The sequence below is a fragment of the Electrophorus electricus genome, chromosome 19, assembly GCF_013358815.1.
Source record: "Electrophorus electricus isolate fEleEle1 chromosome 19, fEleEle1.pri, whole genome shotgun sequence".
In the NCBI taxonomy this organism is placed as follows: domain Eukaryota; kingdom Metazoa; phylum Chordata; class Actinopteri; order Gymnotiformes; family Gymnotidae; genus Electrophorus; species Electrophorus electricus.
Window position 1 is genome coordinate 3,444,058 of NC_049553.1, and position 16,498 is coordinate 3,460,555.

A 16,498-nucleotide genomic window follows, 5' to 3' on the forward strand; every position below is an offset into this window, starting at 1 on the left:
ACAACACACGTGTGCACTGAGGTTGCCACGAAAGACTGAAGTCCACTCTCAAACACCACCAATCCAGGAAATGAGCTGCGCAGCTGCCGAGGCAAGTCTCTGTGTGTGTGTGTGTGTGTGTGTGTGTGTGTGTGTGTGTGTGTGTGTGTGTGTGTGTGTGTGTGTGTGTGTGTGTGTGTGTGTGTGGTTTGCTTGTTTGTTTGTTTGTTTAAGTGTACGGTCGTGTACGGGGTTTATGTGGCTGGATTCCACGAAGGAGCTCCGTTTATACAAACTGTCAAAATAAATAAAAATGTGAATCTTTCCTACGTAGCCATTAACTCCTTTGCGTAAAACAGAGTTCGTATTAAAAAAGGGCGCCGCAGTGTTGCACTCCAGACCAGCGAAAACGGGTTACTCGTGTCAGACATATAACATTTGACTTAATCCGCCACCAAGCGGCAATGATACGGCGAACAAATAGTTTCCTGTGGCGGAACCAAGAAATATGCGAATGTTTCTTACCATTTATGGGGACGGCAAATGGTAACGGACTAGGAAGTGTTGCTGGTGCATATCGCTTGAAGGAGATTTGACCGCTGTAGCCGAATGCTGAATTAAATGATGTATGCTTTGGGTATAATGTAGGTGGCATATGAATATAACTCCAAGTTGCATCCGATGTGACGGTGGTAAACATAAATGGCATATCCATAGATAGCATATCCAAACTAGCTTGCGTTGTAGCTAATAGAACAGCAATAACTCATCTAAAGTAAACTCTTTCTTATTTTTTATCGTCTGTGCTAAACCGAGATTGTTTGGGTTTTTTATGGATAATATATGACCATGAAGGTCACTAGGCTTTTCTTACGTGGCTGCACCATATCTATATTGAAGTTGGCTTTCAAGCCCAAGGTGTTTCCTTGTACCTTTGTGCCGTCTCCAGATTCAGGTTTCTGCTATTATAATGTAAGTATTTGCCTAACCGTTTTCCATTTTATCTTACCGATATGTACTGACCATTTTGTGCATTGTCGTTTTGTAGCCAAGGTGGCTTCATTGCGGTTCGGCCTTTTGCAAGAACAAATCGGACAGCGAAGAACTTCAGAAAATAGTTGAGAATGAGCCTCAGAAGAATGACAGGTCTTTGGTCACACATGATGACCTGTTTGAGCGAACATCCAAAGACTCCAAAACTAAAGCCAGTTTCAACAAAGTGGTCGAGGTTTTCAGCAAAAAAGACATCCGACGACGTGGACACGTGGAGTTTATCTATGCTGCTCTGAAGAAAATGCCAGAATTTGGAGTAGAACGGGACATAGCCGTCTACAACAAATTGCTGGACGTGTTTCCCAAAGACGTGTTCGTGCCACAGAACTTTATCCAAAAGATGTTCAATCACTACCCCAGGCAGCAAGAGTGTGGAGTGCAGCTGTTGGAGCAGATGGAAAACTATGGTGTGTGTGTGTGTGTGTGTGTTTTTCCTTTTCATTGGCCAAACATTTATATTGGATATAAACATACTAACATTGAAAATGTATGGCTGTAAAGAAGGATAAGCCCACATAATGAAACATACTCTAACACTATTTTTTTCCTCAGTTAAAGGTGATGGAGTATAACTTTTATTTTCCTAAACATATTGTTATGCACTCTTAGGCTATGACACCATAATATAATATGATAATGTCTTTACAACCTGCTTGAAGGTAGCATAACTTCACTGTCTATGGGCACAACAGGCAGATTGCTTAATAATGATAATGTGCCTTATTAATCAATATTTGTTCTGTAATGCTAATACTGGCAAATGTGGTTTCAGTAGAAATAATGCAGTGTGCAGGGTTAAATAAATACCATTTTTTAAGAAAGATTTCTTAGAAATACCTTGAAGCTGATGACTATAACTCACTTTGCCTTAGCCATCATCCAAGTCAACAGTGGTCAATTTCTGATGACAGGATTGCTGTTTTCTGGTTATTTTCTGGTTATTGAGAGAGGTCAGCCTCCCAATTAATATGTGGTCATAAGTGATCCTGTGGTCAGAAACTGAACAGCCACAAATGGGGTAGAGAATGGCTGACAGATTGTGTATTGTAAAAGTTGGGCTACAGGTATCGCACAACTGTTAAATGTATAGGCATACCTAATAAAATGGCTGGAGAGTAGCTACAAGGTTCGCCTAATTCTAATAATCTTAGTATTAAGTGTAGTGTTTATTTAGTATGTATAGCAAATTACCTTTTAATGAAATTCATCTTGATACAGGTACTGTGATGACCATGTTTATGAACATGTGGAAGCAGACATTCTGCATGGGAAACTTGCACATTTGATGTTTGATTTTTGCTTGGCAGGAATCATGCCCAACGTGGAAACCAAGGTCCTCCTGGTTCAGATCTTTGGAAAGAAGAGCCACCCCATGAGGAAGTACCAGCGAATTATGTACTGGTTTCCCAAGTTTAGGAATGCAAACCCATTCCCAGTGCCACGCGAGCTCCCAAAAGACCCCGTGGACCTTGCCCACTTCTCTCTCACCCGTATCGCTAATGACCTAGATGCTACAGTTACCGTTTATCAGGTAAATACTGAAACAGCTATCTAGCCTATTTTTAAAGACAATCATGAACTCTTTTGTTCTTGGATTGGTATGTCACAGAAGTGGGAGCGAATATGATTATCATTACAACACAAGAAATTTTTGTCATGTTTTGTTCAGTCAAATGTTGATGTGCAAATCATATGCTATTTACTGTCTCTTCTTTGTTAGCACCCATTAACAGACATCACAGAGACAGGAGAGGAAATTTCACAACCGCATATTGTAGGTATGTAACTCAATCTTGCCCTAGATTCATGGATTATTGTTCAGAACCAAAATTTAAAATATGCACTTCTTTGACCCACCAGCTCAATCATTCCACCTAAAGATGTTCATAGCATTACAAAGCTCAGTAAATGTAACATAGTAAACACCTACCTGTGTACTCAGATACCAGATAGTTTAAAAGTGATAAATGCTTAAACTTTCTTTTGGGCTCTGAATTTCTGCCCTCATAACAGGCATTCAGAGCCCAGAACAGCGCGCTCTGTTGGCCAAGCACAACCCAAACAGACCCGTGTTTGTGGAGGGCCCCTTCCCACTGTGGCTCAGGAAGACCTGTGTCCATTACTATCTGCTCCGTGCTGAGCCTGTCCCCCCTGAGGAGAAGGTTTGCTCCAACTGTGATTAACCATTATTCATGACCTGCCAATAACATTGTCATCTGTTATGCTATCTTCAAATATATGAAAACGTAAAGACATTCATTAGCTCAGTCGAATGAGGCACTGTTTCCTCAACTGAACCTTCAGCAGTGTGCTCCCTGCTGGTACTGAGTGACTTTACAGTCAGTTATGGGTGCCTGCAGACAGAACTGAGCACTGGGCCCTGTGTTGGGAGAACTTTAGATGGGTAAAATATTCAACACTTATAATTACTTTGGGATCAGGGCAGAGTGTATGGCATGAAGGATAACATTGGAATGTTACACAACTCCACAGTAACTCGCTATGATTTTAATTATGAATTAATTTATTTCCATTTAGCTAGAGGAGGAGCTCGATCCAGAACTTGTTGGTCCTGAGCAAAGCCTCTTCTACCCCCAGCTTCTTAGTCTTGATCTTAATAGAGACTTGGGAGATGATGACAGCTTTGACATTGATGAAGGTGAGACTATAATCTGTATACAAAGAAGTGTACATGCAGGCACACGCGTCCAATTTAGTACCACTGGATTTAACTCGATTCAGAGAAACCTATCAATGTCCAATTTTTATGTGCTGTTTGGTTCCATCTTATTACACTGGTTTCCACTGCTTTCTTTTTTCTAGTAATACGTTTACTATCGTAACAAGTGGTTACTGGCTGACTTAACTGATTTCTGATCTTCCTGGAATCCCTCTGGTGCAGTGGAGGAGGGCCCAGTGTATGCCATGTGCATGACAGGTGGGGGAGACCAAGCCACCCTGGCCCATTGGATTTGCAGACTGCAGGAGACCAACCCCATCCTGGGACGGGTCCCCACATTCTTCCGCCTGGAGGCTGGGTCCGGAGAGCTCCAGACAGCTGCAGGTGTGCAGTACAACCCAGGACAAAATCCACAAGCGGGGCCAGAAATGGAGCACATCACAGAGCAGGAAGCAGCGCGCTCGCAGGGGATGAAGCAGTGACTGGCTGTAGAAAGACGTTTCCCAGACTGCAGTGGTAATAGAGGTGTGGTTGCATTCAGCAGCAAAGGCCGGATGGAGGATTTGGGTTGTTTTTGTTTTTTTCTGTAGTAATCAGGATAAACTGGTCATTAAACAAAACTGGCCACAAACAAGTTGTCTGGCATGAAACAAACTATTGGACTGGTTTATGTTTGTGAGATTGTTGGCGAAAACATGGGATAGAAAAATGAGTTGCAGTGGGAAATTTTGTTGAAGGGTTAAGGGTCCTTACTGAAGGGACTTTTTTTACACCAATCGCGCTTCATGCCATTACTGTTGTCAGCCTTGTGCATTGAGGGAACTGTAGAGAATTCTATAATATGTGGGTCATATATGCACCTTTTAGGGCTGAGATTTCAGTTTAGTAAAAAGTTACTTCTTTATACATGCCTTATAGAAATATTAATTTTTATATATAATCAATGCAGAAAGCAAAAAGAACAAGGGTACAAAAAGACTTTATTAGCTAAAAAAAAGATGTGATAAGGCCATGTATAGAGAAAAAAAAATACAAATTAATAAAAAATTCTACAAAACTCTAATACCAATCACTACTATTCCTAAACACACTGTAATCCATTTTTAGAAAATGGATATGCTGCATTTTAAAGATGTTGATGAGTTCCCAAAAAATGCATTTGCTTGCTTGTTTATTCTTGCTTAAATGAAGTTGGCTCCTGTAATGAAGTTGGTCTGCCCAAATCACATGGATATTTAATTTTCAAGCAAGCGCCTCCATGTGTGATGTTAGACAGCTTGCATTTCTCTTAGTTTGTAATAAGCTTTGGCAAACCATGCCAAAGTCTATTTGCCAACTTTACTTTTTAGCTTAATATAGAGTTTGAAATAATAATAAAAAAATGTACAAGTGACTTAAAGGCTCTTTAGCATCTATATAAATAAGAACAAAGCACAAGTATGTGGGGGGAAAAAAACTGAAGAACTGAAGTTTGCAAAAAAGTGTGTGTAGCAAATGTATACATACAAGTTATATGACTGGCTGAGTGTTAATCAAACATGTAACATTACAGCTGTTTGTGTAGATATATTCAGTAGGTAATAGTAACTTAAACAGGGGAGTTGTTTCAAAAGATCATCTAATGCACCGGGGTGAGATAATGGAGCAAACAGCATGCCACAGAAGAGACCTACTGGCTACTGAACACAACGTCTCAGGTCAAGAAAGCTCTACAGCCCAAAGAGCTACTGACCATTAACATATTCATCCTGGCGACTTCAAAAATTAAACATACATTAAATGTATACCTTTCAACAAATGACATTTAACACTGTATGTGTCATTTTGCCCATTTTTCTACAGAAATGTCTGCAGTACATTAATGCAGTGCAATCCAGATAGGAAAACCTATGGCTGATGTGTTAGGTCACTTCCATGAAGAGAGCTTAGGCTTAAGGGAGGACAGTAGGCCTCATGGTGCAATGCAGGTCTGTCAGCCCTCACTAGGTTTTTGAGTTTTATTTAAAAAGAGCATTTGGATATCCATCCCCAGTGATGGAAACTCCTTACGCTCTTGTCCCTTAGCTCATGTTCCTTCTACAAACCGTGACGCACAACATCCAGTTGCCTTGGCAGCGTGAGTCGTTCTCATTGGGAACCAGTCACAGCTTACCAGAGCCGGGGGCCTGGGAAGATATTCACATACTGGCTTGTTTAAGGTCGTCGGGGTCCAGAATCACTTCGACCTCAGCCGTGGGCTCCTCACTCTTTCCTGCAAAGAAGAGCCCCATCCTCGTCATACGACACACAAACGAAATGCCATTTGGCATGGAGGGTCTTTATGCGGTGACACCATTAGCGTGCCTGTCTACCTTTGAGGCTGCAGCCATGCTGCCAGAGCTGGCTGGTGAAGAAGCGCTCTCTCACAGCCACCTGCTCGTCCCAGGCCGTTAGGATACGCTGGCGTTCCCTCTCATCCAGGGCCAGGGTGCCAGGGTGGGCCTCCTCGATGTGAGCTCTCGCCCCCTCCACGCTGAGGGCATACTGCTGCTGCCCGCACACCATGCACACCAGCAACTGGTGAACCGGGTCGTAATCCATGAGGTAGGCGCTCCTCCACTTGACCTCTGAGACAGGCTCGTCTGAGCAATCGTCGGCGGGGCTGAAACACAGCTCTGCTTCTTCTGGGTGAAAAATGCAGAGACAAGGGCAAACAAAAGACTTCTGGCTGAAAATCTTTCCACGGGTAAGGCTTTTGTTTCAAATTAAACTTTATGTTTTGTGCATAAAGTAATTACAATCTAAAAGGTTATAAAACAAGTTGAGGTTATTCTAGGTTATTATTCTAGTAGTTATTCTATCTGGCCATGAAAAGGACTTCAGACTAATAAAGTTACTTATTTCATTTTATATTTGTTTAAATATCTCAGATTTAAGGTTGAGGCTACCTTTAAAAGACATAGTCTGACACTGCTCAGGAAGGAAGTCCATTCTGTCTAGTGGAGTACTGCAAAGGCCAAAGAAAAAGAAAAATACCACACAAACTAGATTATCAACATATGAACCAATCCATGACATTTGCATATACAGTTATTGCATTATTAGGTACAGAGTGCTACACGTTTTGTGATTGTTTCCCAAACAGTAATACATCTTCCATAAGTAATATATTGCAATGTGTGCAGCAGTGTATTCAGGGGTCGTTTGTCTACCTCTTTCTCTTTCCAAAGATCATATTAACCTTGACCTTGATGTTGACATTAACCTTGCCATTGCAACTCTGCTCGAGTTGTAAGTAAAAATAAACGGGCTTCATCACATTACTCTGGGCTCCACCCTGTTTACTTCCCATACCAGACCAACTGGCTCTTTGAAGTGAAGATGTGTAACTTCTCTGTTAACATCTAACGTTTGTTTGTTTGTTTGTTTGTGTGTGTGTGTGTGTGTGTGCGTGCGTGCGTGCGTGCATGTGTGTATGTATGCATGGCATTGCACCTTTTTAACAGACTTAAAAGCCAAAATGGGGTATGCACCTTTCTCTTTTGTTTATTAAACCTTTCCCTTCTGTATACTCAACTAGGGTAGGGAGTTAGTGTCGTGCAGATGTTTTAATCTGTTACTCCCTCTATGTGTAGTTTATGAATATGCACAAGCCAGCATTTGAAACTAAATAATGCCAGCTTGTTGGAAATGCAGTGTTCCATGTTGCAGGGCTGGTGAGAAAAGCCTGGAGGACTTACCGCTGAGTTAACTCACTAACGTTGCTAGATGTGGGTCCTAAAAGGTTGTGTGCTCTTTCCTGGCTGAGCTCTCTTTCCCGTGCTGCCTTTCTTGCTCTTTGTTCCTGTTTCTTTATTCTCCAATGCATCCTCTTCCTTCTTACGAGCTCATCTGCATCTAGTTCTTGATTTGAGATTGCCTTAAAGTGGCTTTGATTGTTTTTTAATTTAGTCATGAAGGGCCCTCTGGTCTGGGCTTGCGGACCTGGGAACTTGGCCCGGTTCATTTGTGTGAATGTGACAGCATTTGGTCTGGGGGGTGGAGTGGGAGCACCTCCCTGCACCTGTAGCTGCCACTGCTTCACCTGAGGAGCCTCAGTAGATATTCTCTTAGCCTGTTCTGCTTCCAGAAATAGCTGCCTTCCACCATTTGAAGACTGTTGGGTAGCTGATGTAGTGGAGCTCAACACTAGATGGGAGGGAGCTGAGGTGACAGTAGCTGGAATGGCACAGCTGTCGAAGCGCGTGTGACTCACTGACCTAGCCACTGCGGGCTGATAGGTGTGAGAGTTGTCACATTTCCTCTTTACTGACTATGGGACAAAAAAAGACAATTAAAAAAACACAACAGAGACTTGCTAAATTTAGTTCTGTTCACATAAAAAGATAAACGCTAGAGTATGCACAAGTAAGAAGAAGTACATGTTACCTGAGATGGCTGTTTATGCAGCATGGTGTCTTTACTTCTCTCCTTCTCTTTGGCCTTTCTGGCCCTCTGTTGTCTTTTCATTAATCGCCAGTACTCTCTCTTCCTCTGGAGCTCGCTGCTCTCATTCAGCTGCTGACCTCCACGGGCCTCTGGGGGATGACACTGCAGAGGTCCTGTGGTCTCCCCTCGACATCCCTGTGTTCGTCTTTGCAAGGGCCTTGTTCCTGCAGCCATTGGCAGTTTAGCTCTTTCGCCTTCTGAACCTTGACCAAAGCATGAGCTTTCAGCGGGGGCAGTTCCAGCAGAAGGGAGCAGGACTGAGGAGTCCATGTGCAAAAGGACAGGGCTCTGGGCAGAAAAGTCAGGCACCTGAGCCTGAGGGGGCGGGAGACAGAGAACTGGACTCTGTTTGATCTCGAAGGCAGGCTTAGTGTCCCCCGAGAAGTCGCGCTCCACTTCTACACATAATGGAGAATGGATGAGACTTATGTCTTTATCTGTCTCCTCTTGATGACAGGGTCTCTTTTCAGTTTTACATGACTGAAGCACTTCTTCACCCATAGAAAAGGTATTGCTGTCCACAACAGAGCTAAGAGACTCTTCCAAGAGCTTCTTCATAGAGGCCACCACCAAGAGAGTTGTGGCCTGGCTGTCACCAATTTCAGCCATGGTCTCAGAAGAAGGGGAAGGTGAGGGTTTAATGTTAATATTCAGATCCTGATTTGAGAGGGAATAGACGGAATCTATTGAGGGATAACTGGGTTCTTGTTTTATGGTATCATGTGCCGCCGAGATTATACTTGGCGTAACAGCGGAAGAGGGACCACAACTCCCCAACTCCGTTCTTGTCATCCTATCCTCCTTTTCAACCTGAATAGTCTCTGTTAAGCCTTTAAGAATTTCAGGGTTTGTTGTACTGCTAGCTAGTTTTGATCTGACTAGCGGCTCAACAGTTGAAATCTTCTGACCAGTAGACCTTTGGTGAATATTCACTGAGGAATTCGTATTATATGGAAAGACATGTACAGCAGACCTGCTTCCAGCGCTGACCAGCTTTTGTGACTGAGAGACTGATGGACCAGCTAGGCTTGATGATTTTACTGCAGATGAACTGCAACTCCTAGCTGGCAGAAGAATTTCAGCCGAAGTCCCTGTGGTGGGGACAGTTAATGTACCATCTTCTCTGATAAAACCACTGATGGTCTCAGAGGCACTGGCAAGCGTGCTGTTTTTTGCTTGTGGGACTCTATGTTGGAAGCTAGTCCGAGTCGCTTGCGTTTGCTCCAGGACGCCACGGCAGCTCTCTGAGCGGCGCCTCATTGCAGCCCTCTCCTTCAGACGGGCTTTTGCTTCTGCAGAGAGCCTCGCCCTTTGCTCCCGCTTTTTGATTCGCCAGTACTCCCTTTGTTTGGCATGCCTCTCCGCGGCCGTCTCCACTTTATTATCTCCTTGTAGTATGCTGTGCCTCTTTTGATTTCGTATAAACTTATGCTGCAGCCGTTTGGATTGGTTAGTCACCTGGGCAGTGCTCAAAGTCTGCTGAGAAACCCCAGAATGCATCGAAATATTATTTGGTTTTGTGCCTTGCAAGTGATTAGCTCTCGTAGCCAAAACCGGTGAGAAGTTTTTGGTTACTGGCCCTTGAGTGTCACCTGATTGCTGTTTGGGTGATGATAAAATGTCACTTTCCATTTTGACTGTAAAATGAACGGGTTTTCCATCACTCAGTATTAGGTCAACAGACATAACAGAGTTATGTTGCTTGGCTCCTTTCGAAGCCATTGTGTTGACCGAGAATAAAGAACGTGCAGGAGCCAAGCGGGAATGCTTCCCAGTATCCTGCTGTCCTTTACTAAAACACTGCATCCTCTCCCTGTCCTTCTTTAGCTTTTCAGCACGTTTTGCTCTTTGCTCTCTCTTTTTGATACGCCAGCTCTCCCTACGTTTTGCAGCCTTCTCCTCTTCACTCATGGGCACTTTAACAGTTCTGTGCAGGCCTGTGCTGCATTCTGGGACATACACACATGCTTTTCTATTTGTGTTGGCACCTTTTCCCCCTAGACTGCGCAGGTCTTTATGGACCTTATATTCCCCAAAGGCCAAGGATCTGGGTGGAGCACAGTTTTTAATCTGCGGCTTTTCTATTCTGCTGTACTCTGGTGTAACCTGGGGAACAGGGCCTGGCTGAGAAATGCCTGAGAGTTTGTCATTAAAGGTTGAAAATTTATTCTGTGTCTGTCGAGTTTCTGTGTTGCTTAGGTGTACCCTGTGTTGTTTGGGTGCTGCAGCCACTGGTAAGTCCTTGGTAAGTGGCACCCCATTGAGTTTTATTATGGTACCATCCACATTTGATTCTTCAGTTTGGTATGAACCATTAGTAGAGAGCAAAGCAGGATGAAAGTTGGAATGAGGTATATCTGACACATGTTTATCTGTGAGACTGGGCACTGTAAATACGGATCTATAGCTGCCAGTCTTTGGAGCTCTGGGCGTCTTCTTGGCAAGAGACAATCTTGCTCTCTGCTCCCTTTTCTTAGTCCTCCAGTACTCCCTTTTACAAGCAAGAGTGACTTCATCAAATTCTGATACTGGTCGATAGCGTTGCCTACTCAAGGTCTTTGTCTTAGACATACCTGCTGTTTGGTCATGTCATCCTTATCACAGTTTACTGATGTACATATCAAACTCCATTGTGTCCTAAAGGGCAGGGAAAGGGATGTTTTAGAGAACCTTTTTTTGTCACATTTTGCTTTAAGTGAGGTTGTTCTCCTTTTTTCAGGCCACTTTCACTGCAAAAGTGAAATGTAGCTTCCAACTCTTGAAGCAGCGGACAATGGCATAACCTGCATCAACAAAAAAGAATGGAAAAAGATGTTAGCTATGAAGATTCACTTTTGGCTTTAGCACGATTAAAAAAAAACAAAAAAAAAAAAACCTTAATTAACGTTTTTTAAAGCTCAGTCAAAAAAAAATATTTCAGGTATAGTCTTAAGAATTGAACAATATAGAACCCCCACCCACATGATTTTACAGCCTTAGAATTATAATCTGTAAAATCACACTCCTGAACTGATTTAGCAGTAAATGGTTTATTTCTGTATCTAAAATATATAGTACATACAAAATGAGGTATTGAAAATGTAATGATTAATTGTTTCTAAAGTCTCAGTACTGCTATTTTGTTAATTAGCTAACGATTTGTCTGCTACTGATTTATGTAGTACGGTTAATAAGGAAGAAAAACCAAAAAAATGAAGAAATAAAACGAACAAATGAGGGCAAGATAACATACTTAATGTGCAAATGGGATAATCGTGACGCAGAGACGTCAGTCACTTTAAGCCTGTATCTCAATCAGTGTTCAAATCGTTTATTTTAAACATTCCCTCTTTAATGTCGACCTTTGACCATTGTCTATCATGTCTAAAGGAATACACGTTGATTAAAAAAAGAAACTGCGTTTAAAAACAAGATGAATACAACGGTATTTCACTGCGTTTACGGTAGCAGTCTTCAACCCCAAGCTACAATGGACAATTTCTTCCTCTTCTCTCCTCACAGGCTCCTCTGTCTTCGTGTCGGAGGCTGACTTGATGTTTGCAGCGAAAACACACGGCAACTGAACGCGATCGTTTAGACCTGCGTAAAAAAAAAACATGCATGCGTATTACCTGGTAGTTACACCTAACTTTCCGGGACTGTTTACAGACGTTTAAACGTTAAAGCACAGTCACAGGATACTGCAGCCACTTCCCGAAACAGCCCTTCTCCGTCGCTGCCATGTAGTGAAAAGTACCAGGATGTGAGACCGGCGAGGACCTCACCGCTGGTGTGTGTGTGTGTGTGTGTGTGTGTGTGTGTGTGTGTGTGTGTGTGTGTGTACGCTGCGTAACGCATGAACGGACAGGGCTCTTAAAGCCGCAGTACGCATGAACGGATAGGGCTCTTAAAGCCGCAGTACGCTCCCCTGCCGACCCACGGGACGAGCAATTCGGGCAACGGTGTAATGGTAATGGAATTGTTCTGTCACCTTAGTTCCACAATTCCTCATATACAAACGTCAAATTGCCGAATATAAACAAGATACGCATATACAAAATGTTTTTGAAACAAGTTCTGTTTAACTGTACAGTTCAATATATGTTGAATGGTAAATTCGGGGATATATATTCATTAATATAAGCTACTGTGTTTGCTATCATTAATAAATTGTCTAAATAATTTTACTGTCTATTGTGTGCGACCTAAACGAAATGTGTTCCATATGATAAAAATCTCTCTATTTAGTAGCAAAATAGATGACTATACTTACGATTCACTGGAATGTAAACGCAATATTATATCGCATAAAACACACATAGTAACTACATTATGAATGGCTATTTTTCAAGAATTTTTGTGTGAGGAACAAGTATAGTTACGGCGACACAAGCCCAAATTACATTAAAAGATCGCACTTCTATTTTCCTAATCACGCAGGACATGAACACCTGCTATATCTGACTGGCCCCACGGAACAAACGTCACTGCGTGAGAGCCGCTACTGTCTCTTTAAATTTACCCAGGAGCCCCTTAAGGAGCCCCAGGGGCCCCAAGCTCGGCTCCCCACCCTGAAGACAAGCGGAGCCTCAAAATACACACAGAAGGCCACTTGGAGTGATCGAACATTTGACAAGCTTTTAATAAGACTTCGACCGGGGTGAAGTGCGACCTGAACTCACGCCGACACTTAAAAGTTCACTCAATTTCAACCCAAAACAGCGCTGTGAAGGTATAGTGCACAGACAGACGCTGCACACACTGTAAATGGGTGAATGCGTGCTCCCGAAATTTTCCCAACCGTCTGCCGAATGCTGCCACGAAATCCTCCGGTCGTGACACTGTTACGCACAAGGAGTGGAAGCCGTGTTCCGTCCGATAACGCAAGGTAGGCATGGAAGCAAAGGAGTCCAAGGAGTCGGAGCCCGAAGTCCACAGCGCTGAGCAGACAGAATCTCTCTCATTAATAATAAGCGCTGAGGAAGGGGAGGCGACAGCGCAGCGGGGCGCCTTGGGAGACCTTTCGGCAGGTAAAAGATTGCTGCGTTAAAATGTTACGGTTGAACCTTACGGTCGATGTGTGCGGCGTTGGTCCGGGTGCCGAACAATAGCGCGCAGCGGCATGGCCCCTCGCTTCTCGGGCTCCACTATAAACAAAGGCGGAGTGCCATGCTGGTTCTACTGCGAATCTTAGTCGCCACCCAGCGGAAATCGGCAGCGCATCAAATAGTGTCGCCACCCCCCCTGTGCTGTACACAATGTGGCCCTGCGGAAATAAAGGGTTCCTCGATTGGAATAAGCAGCCTAAGGGCTGTGTGGGCCTAGAGCTCATCTGCCGTAAAACAGTTTTAAAAAGCACAAATAAAGCAAGCCACGCAGCTTATTCTTTTTATGAGAACAACACGCTTTCGTTAATCCTGTTTATAGCTGTTGCAAGGACTGAATTAATGTACGTAGAATAGTTGTTAAAGGAAAGAAAACGTGGTCAGGTTAATGTTGTGTGGTTTTTGTTCTGCTTCAGGTGATAATGATATGACCAACGGTCACATAGGGGATGACAGCCAATCCGGTCTGATTGCATCTGTGTGCTCTCCTGGCACGAGCTACTGGAGTGTCTCGGAGAGCCCCAACTCCCCTTTCCTGCTGTCCCCCATCCCGGGGCCGTCCGGACACAAGCCAGCTCCGACCAAACCTGCACGGGCTTCGCGGCCTGGCCACAGCCGTATACCTGGACGGGACCACCGCCGCTACTACCACGAATACTGGCGGAGCGAGTACCTGATGGACTTCGATCCGAGGAGGCACGGCATGATCTGCATGGTGTGTGGGAGCTCGCTGGCCACGCTCAAGCTCAGCACCATCAAACGCCACATCCGGCAGAAGCATCCCGACTCGCTGCTCTGGAGCGTGTCCGACAAGGAGGTGATCCGCTCTGGCTGGGAGAGCCACCTCAACATGGAGAGCAGTCAGAGGCCTTTTTGCTCCGAGCCGGCCGTCGCCTCCAAGCCGGAGGAGACGCTGAGCTGCGCAAAGCTGCATTCGGCAGGTGTGCGTGAGTGCATGCTTTTGCTTTGAAGTTTAGTTTCTGTTAAAGTGTGCTGTGTGATTCCTGCATTTGCTATCTCACTGCCTGAGAATCTTTATAGATTGCAGCTGCTCTGTGAGATGCATGCAGTTGGGTGTGTATGTGTAGATCTTTTTATTCATATCCGGACACACTTAAAACTGTAGGCTCTATAGCAATCCCTACGTCCTTAAAGTCTGCCTATCTGAACAATTTTTTCCCTGTATGAGCAATCTTTAACAAACTATGCCAGGATATAACCTGAGGTGACATGATTATACTGACACATTTTTAATGACCTTTGTCAAGGTCCCATGGCTGTTTCATTGCAAAGTTTTAGGGGACAATATTTCTGTAACTATTTAAAACACAGTTAAAAATACTTGCAAACGTCTCAAAATCTGTCTTACTATCTGGGCTCTGGTAGTTTCACCATTCACTATTTTCTGAGGCCATTTATGACTGTCACTGCTTCATTTTCTGTCATCATCCAACATAACTTCTTTTGGATACACAGTTATTGCAAGTCATGTCCTTCTGATCCACCCTCTCTAGCTCCCCCTGCAGGTGAGCCTTGCAGTGGTGCGACACCGAAGCGCCAGCTCCAGTCCCGGGCTAGCCAGGTGAGCTCCTCTCCGCCATCCCCGGAGCGAAGGGGCCCGTCGGCACAGATGCTGGAGCGTTACTTGAACGACTCATTGCACGCCTGGTTCCGCCAGGAGTTCCTGATGGAGTACCAGGTGGAGGCGGGTCGCCTTGTGTGCATGGTATGCGGCCGTCCGCTGCCCTCTCTGCACCTGGACCACATCAAGAGCCACGTGCTGGAGCTTCACCCCGACTCACTGGTGTACAGTGCTGAGGAGAAACACTGTGTGCTGCAGACGTGGGCGCAGATGCATGGTGAGGCTCCCTAGAATGTGTGTGTGTGTTACACAGGGAGACCCTAGAGATGATGGAGAACCATGAAATGAGAAAGAACGTTTGTGAAGGTGGATGATAAGACGGTGGGCAGAACAGTGTGAAGCTGACACAGGAGTTGGAAGATAGGAAGCCAGAATAAAGGGAGATGGGGGGGGGGGTGTTAAATTTTTTGATTGTGAAGAAAAAGAAAACGTGGTCAGATGTAGAGGGAGGAACTGGAAAGAGTCGATGTGTGAAAATAGAAGGTTAGATTAGCTACAGTACAGTTTGTAAAGGGGGAAGCTATATTAAGATTAAATATTTACAATTTACATTTATAGTTTACAGTGTAAAACTGAAAGTAAACTGCAAAATTAAATTTGAATGAAAGGCCATGTTCGGTGTACATGGAAGTGTTCCTAACATGTGTTTAAACATGATGGTATGAATTATAACAAGAGTGCCTTGTATTTCCTTTCCGCATGTCCTCGATTCCTCCCAAAGATTCAGATTCTACAAGAGACTTTTTCAAATCAGAGCCAGACACCAAAGATCTGACCGAGAACAACTCAGTCCAGTTCTTCCCCTCAGAGACACAGCCTCTCCAGGACGGCTTAGAGCCGTACATGGCGGGGGAAGGGGAGCCATCAGGTGCGAGGAGGAAGCCGAACGCCATGCCACGACCCCTTCCCCGCCAGAAACTGAGGAACGGGTGCCCCTGGCGCTTGCGGCTGGACTACCTAGTGGCACTCGGGCCCCCCGGCAGGCCGGGCTGCTACTGCATGGTGTGCTCGGAGCAGCTGCCGCTGGCCAGAGTCAGCAGCTTCCGGAGGCACATCCAGGAACGCCACCCGGAGACCAGCGGCCTCAGCCGCAGAGAGAGGGAAGACATAGCCAGCGCGTGGACAGAGGAAGGGGTCGGGGGGGAGCCAGCCATGCAGACAGAACAGAGTAAAGGCTAACAAACACACACACACTACATGAGTTGGGCACAATTTGAGGTAGAAAAATTCACAATTTGAGGTAGAAAAATCAAAGGAATTCCTAACTGCCTGAAATAACCAGTCTGATGTTGAAAGCAAGTGTGGTTGAACTTGAATTGAATTTATAAAGATGTATCCTATAATGAAAGAAATGAATGTGATTCCTCTACTTTGAAAATGCCATGCTGAACTGCAGGTGGCACTTACTGCCTCTCTCTGTGTTTTGTGAAAGCCCTCCCCAGCGACAACGCCCCTGATCCCGCCGATGGACAGGCAACGTCGGCTCAACCTGCCGGGCCGAGCGCCTCCGAAGCAGAGGATAGCGTGGGACCCAAAGTCCTGTCTGCCCCGGGTCGCCACGGCCACTACCCCGGAAAGGACCAGAGGCGTAAC

The 16,498-nt window shown here is 44.6% G+C and overlaps 3 protein-coding genes across 8 annotated transcripts in view; 2 read left to right on the forward strand and 1 right to left on the reverse strand.

The window, feature by feature from the left end:
* The first annotated feature begins 12 nt into the window (after positions 1-12).
* On the forward strand, positions 13-4,366 carry ecsit (ECSIT signaling integrator). 2 transcript variants are annotated; one of them, XM_027017260.2, is made up of 7 exons: positions 13-91; positions 1,028-1,439; positions 2,340-2,563; positions 2,753-2,810; positions 3,046-3,194; positions 3,571-3,691; positions 3,935-4,366. In XM_027017260.2, exons 1-7 carry the CDS (start codon positions 71-73, stop codon positions 4,192-4,194), a joined length of 1,245 nt encoding a protein of 414 aa, XP_026873061.1. In that variant the 5' UTR covers positions 13-70; the 3' UTR covers positions 4,195-4,366. The 2 variants fall into 2 exon arrangements, with proteins under 2 accessions (XP_026873061.1, XP_026873060.1); XM_027017259.2 differs by lacking the exon at positions 13-91 and adding an exon at positions 507-951.
* A 309-nt stretch (positions 4,367-4,675) lies between these two features.
* On the reverse strand, positions 4,676-11,938 carry si:dkey-28a3.2. Of its 3 annotated transcripts, none has more exons than XM_027017255.2 (6): positions 11,791-11,938; positions 8,120-10,962; positions 7,432-8,003; positions 6,640-6,698; positions 6,064-6,372; positions 4,676-5,963 (listed from the first exon to the last, which is right to left on the reverse strand). In XM_027017255.2, the coding sequence occupies exons 2-6, from the start codon at positions 10,748-10,750 to the stop codon at positions 5,890-5,892; spliced, it is 3,645 nt and encodes a 1,214-aa protein (XP_026873056.2). In that variant the 5' UTR covers positions 10,751-10,962; positions 11,791-11,938; the 3' UTR covers positions 4,676-5,889. The 3 variants fall into 3 exon arrangements, with proteins under 3 accessions (XP_026873056.2, XP_026873053.2, XP_026873055.2); XM_027017252.2 differs by having other exon boundaries at positions 6,064-6,375; XM_027017254.2 differs by having other exon boundaries at positions 6,064-6,375; positions 11,412-11,938.
* A 778-nt stretch (positions 11,939-12,716) lies between these two features.
* The window catches only part of si:dkey-106g10.7 (uncharacterized protein C11orf95 homolog), a 4,950-nt gene continuing 1,168 nt past the window's right edge, over positions 12,717-16,498 (forward strand). Inside the window, exons 1-5 of one of the 3 annotated variants that reach the window (XM_035519830.1) lie at positions 12,717-13,188; positions 13,680-14,210; positions 14,778-15,122; positions 15,627-16,073; positions 16,338-16,498. The exon at positions 16,338-16,498 is cut by the window's right edge and continues 1,168 nt beyond it. In XM_035519830.1, the coding sequence (XP_035375723.1) occupies positions 13,053-13,188; positions 13,680-14,210; positions 14,778-15,122; positions 15,627-16,073; positions 16,338-16,498 (1,620 nt within the window). In that variant the 5' untranslated portion in view covers positions 12,717-13,052. The remainder of the gene's footprint in view (positions 13,189-13,679; positions 14,211-14,777; positions 15,123-15,626; positions 16,074-16,337) is intronic. The other 2 variants (XM_035519831.1, XM_035519832.1) reach the window with 2 other exon arrangements.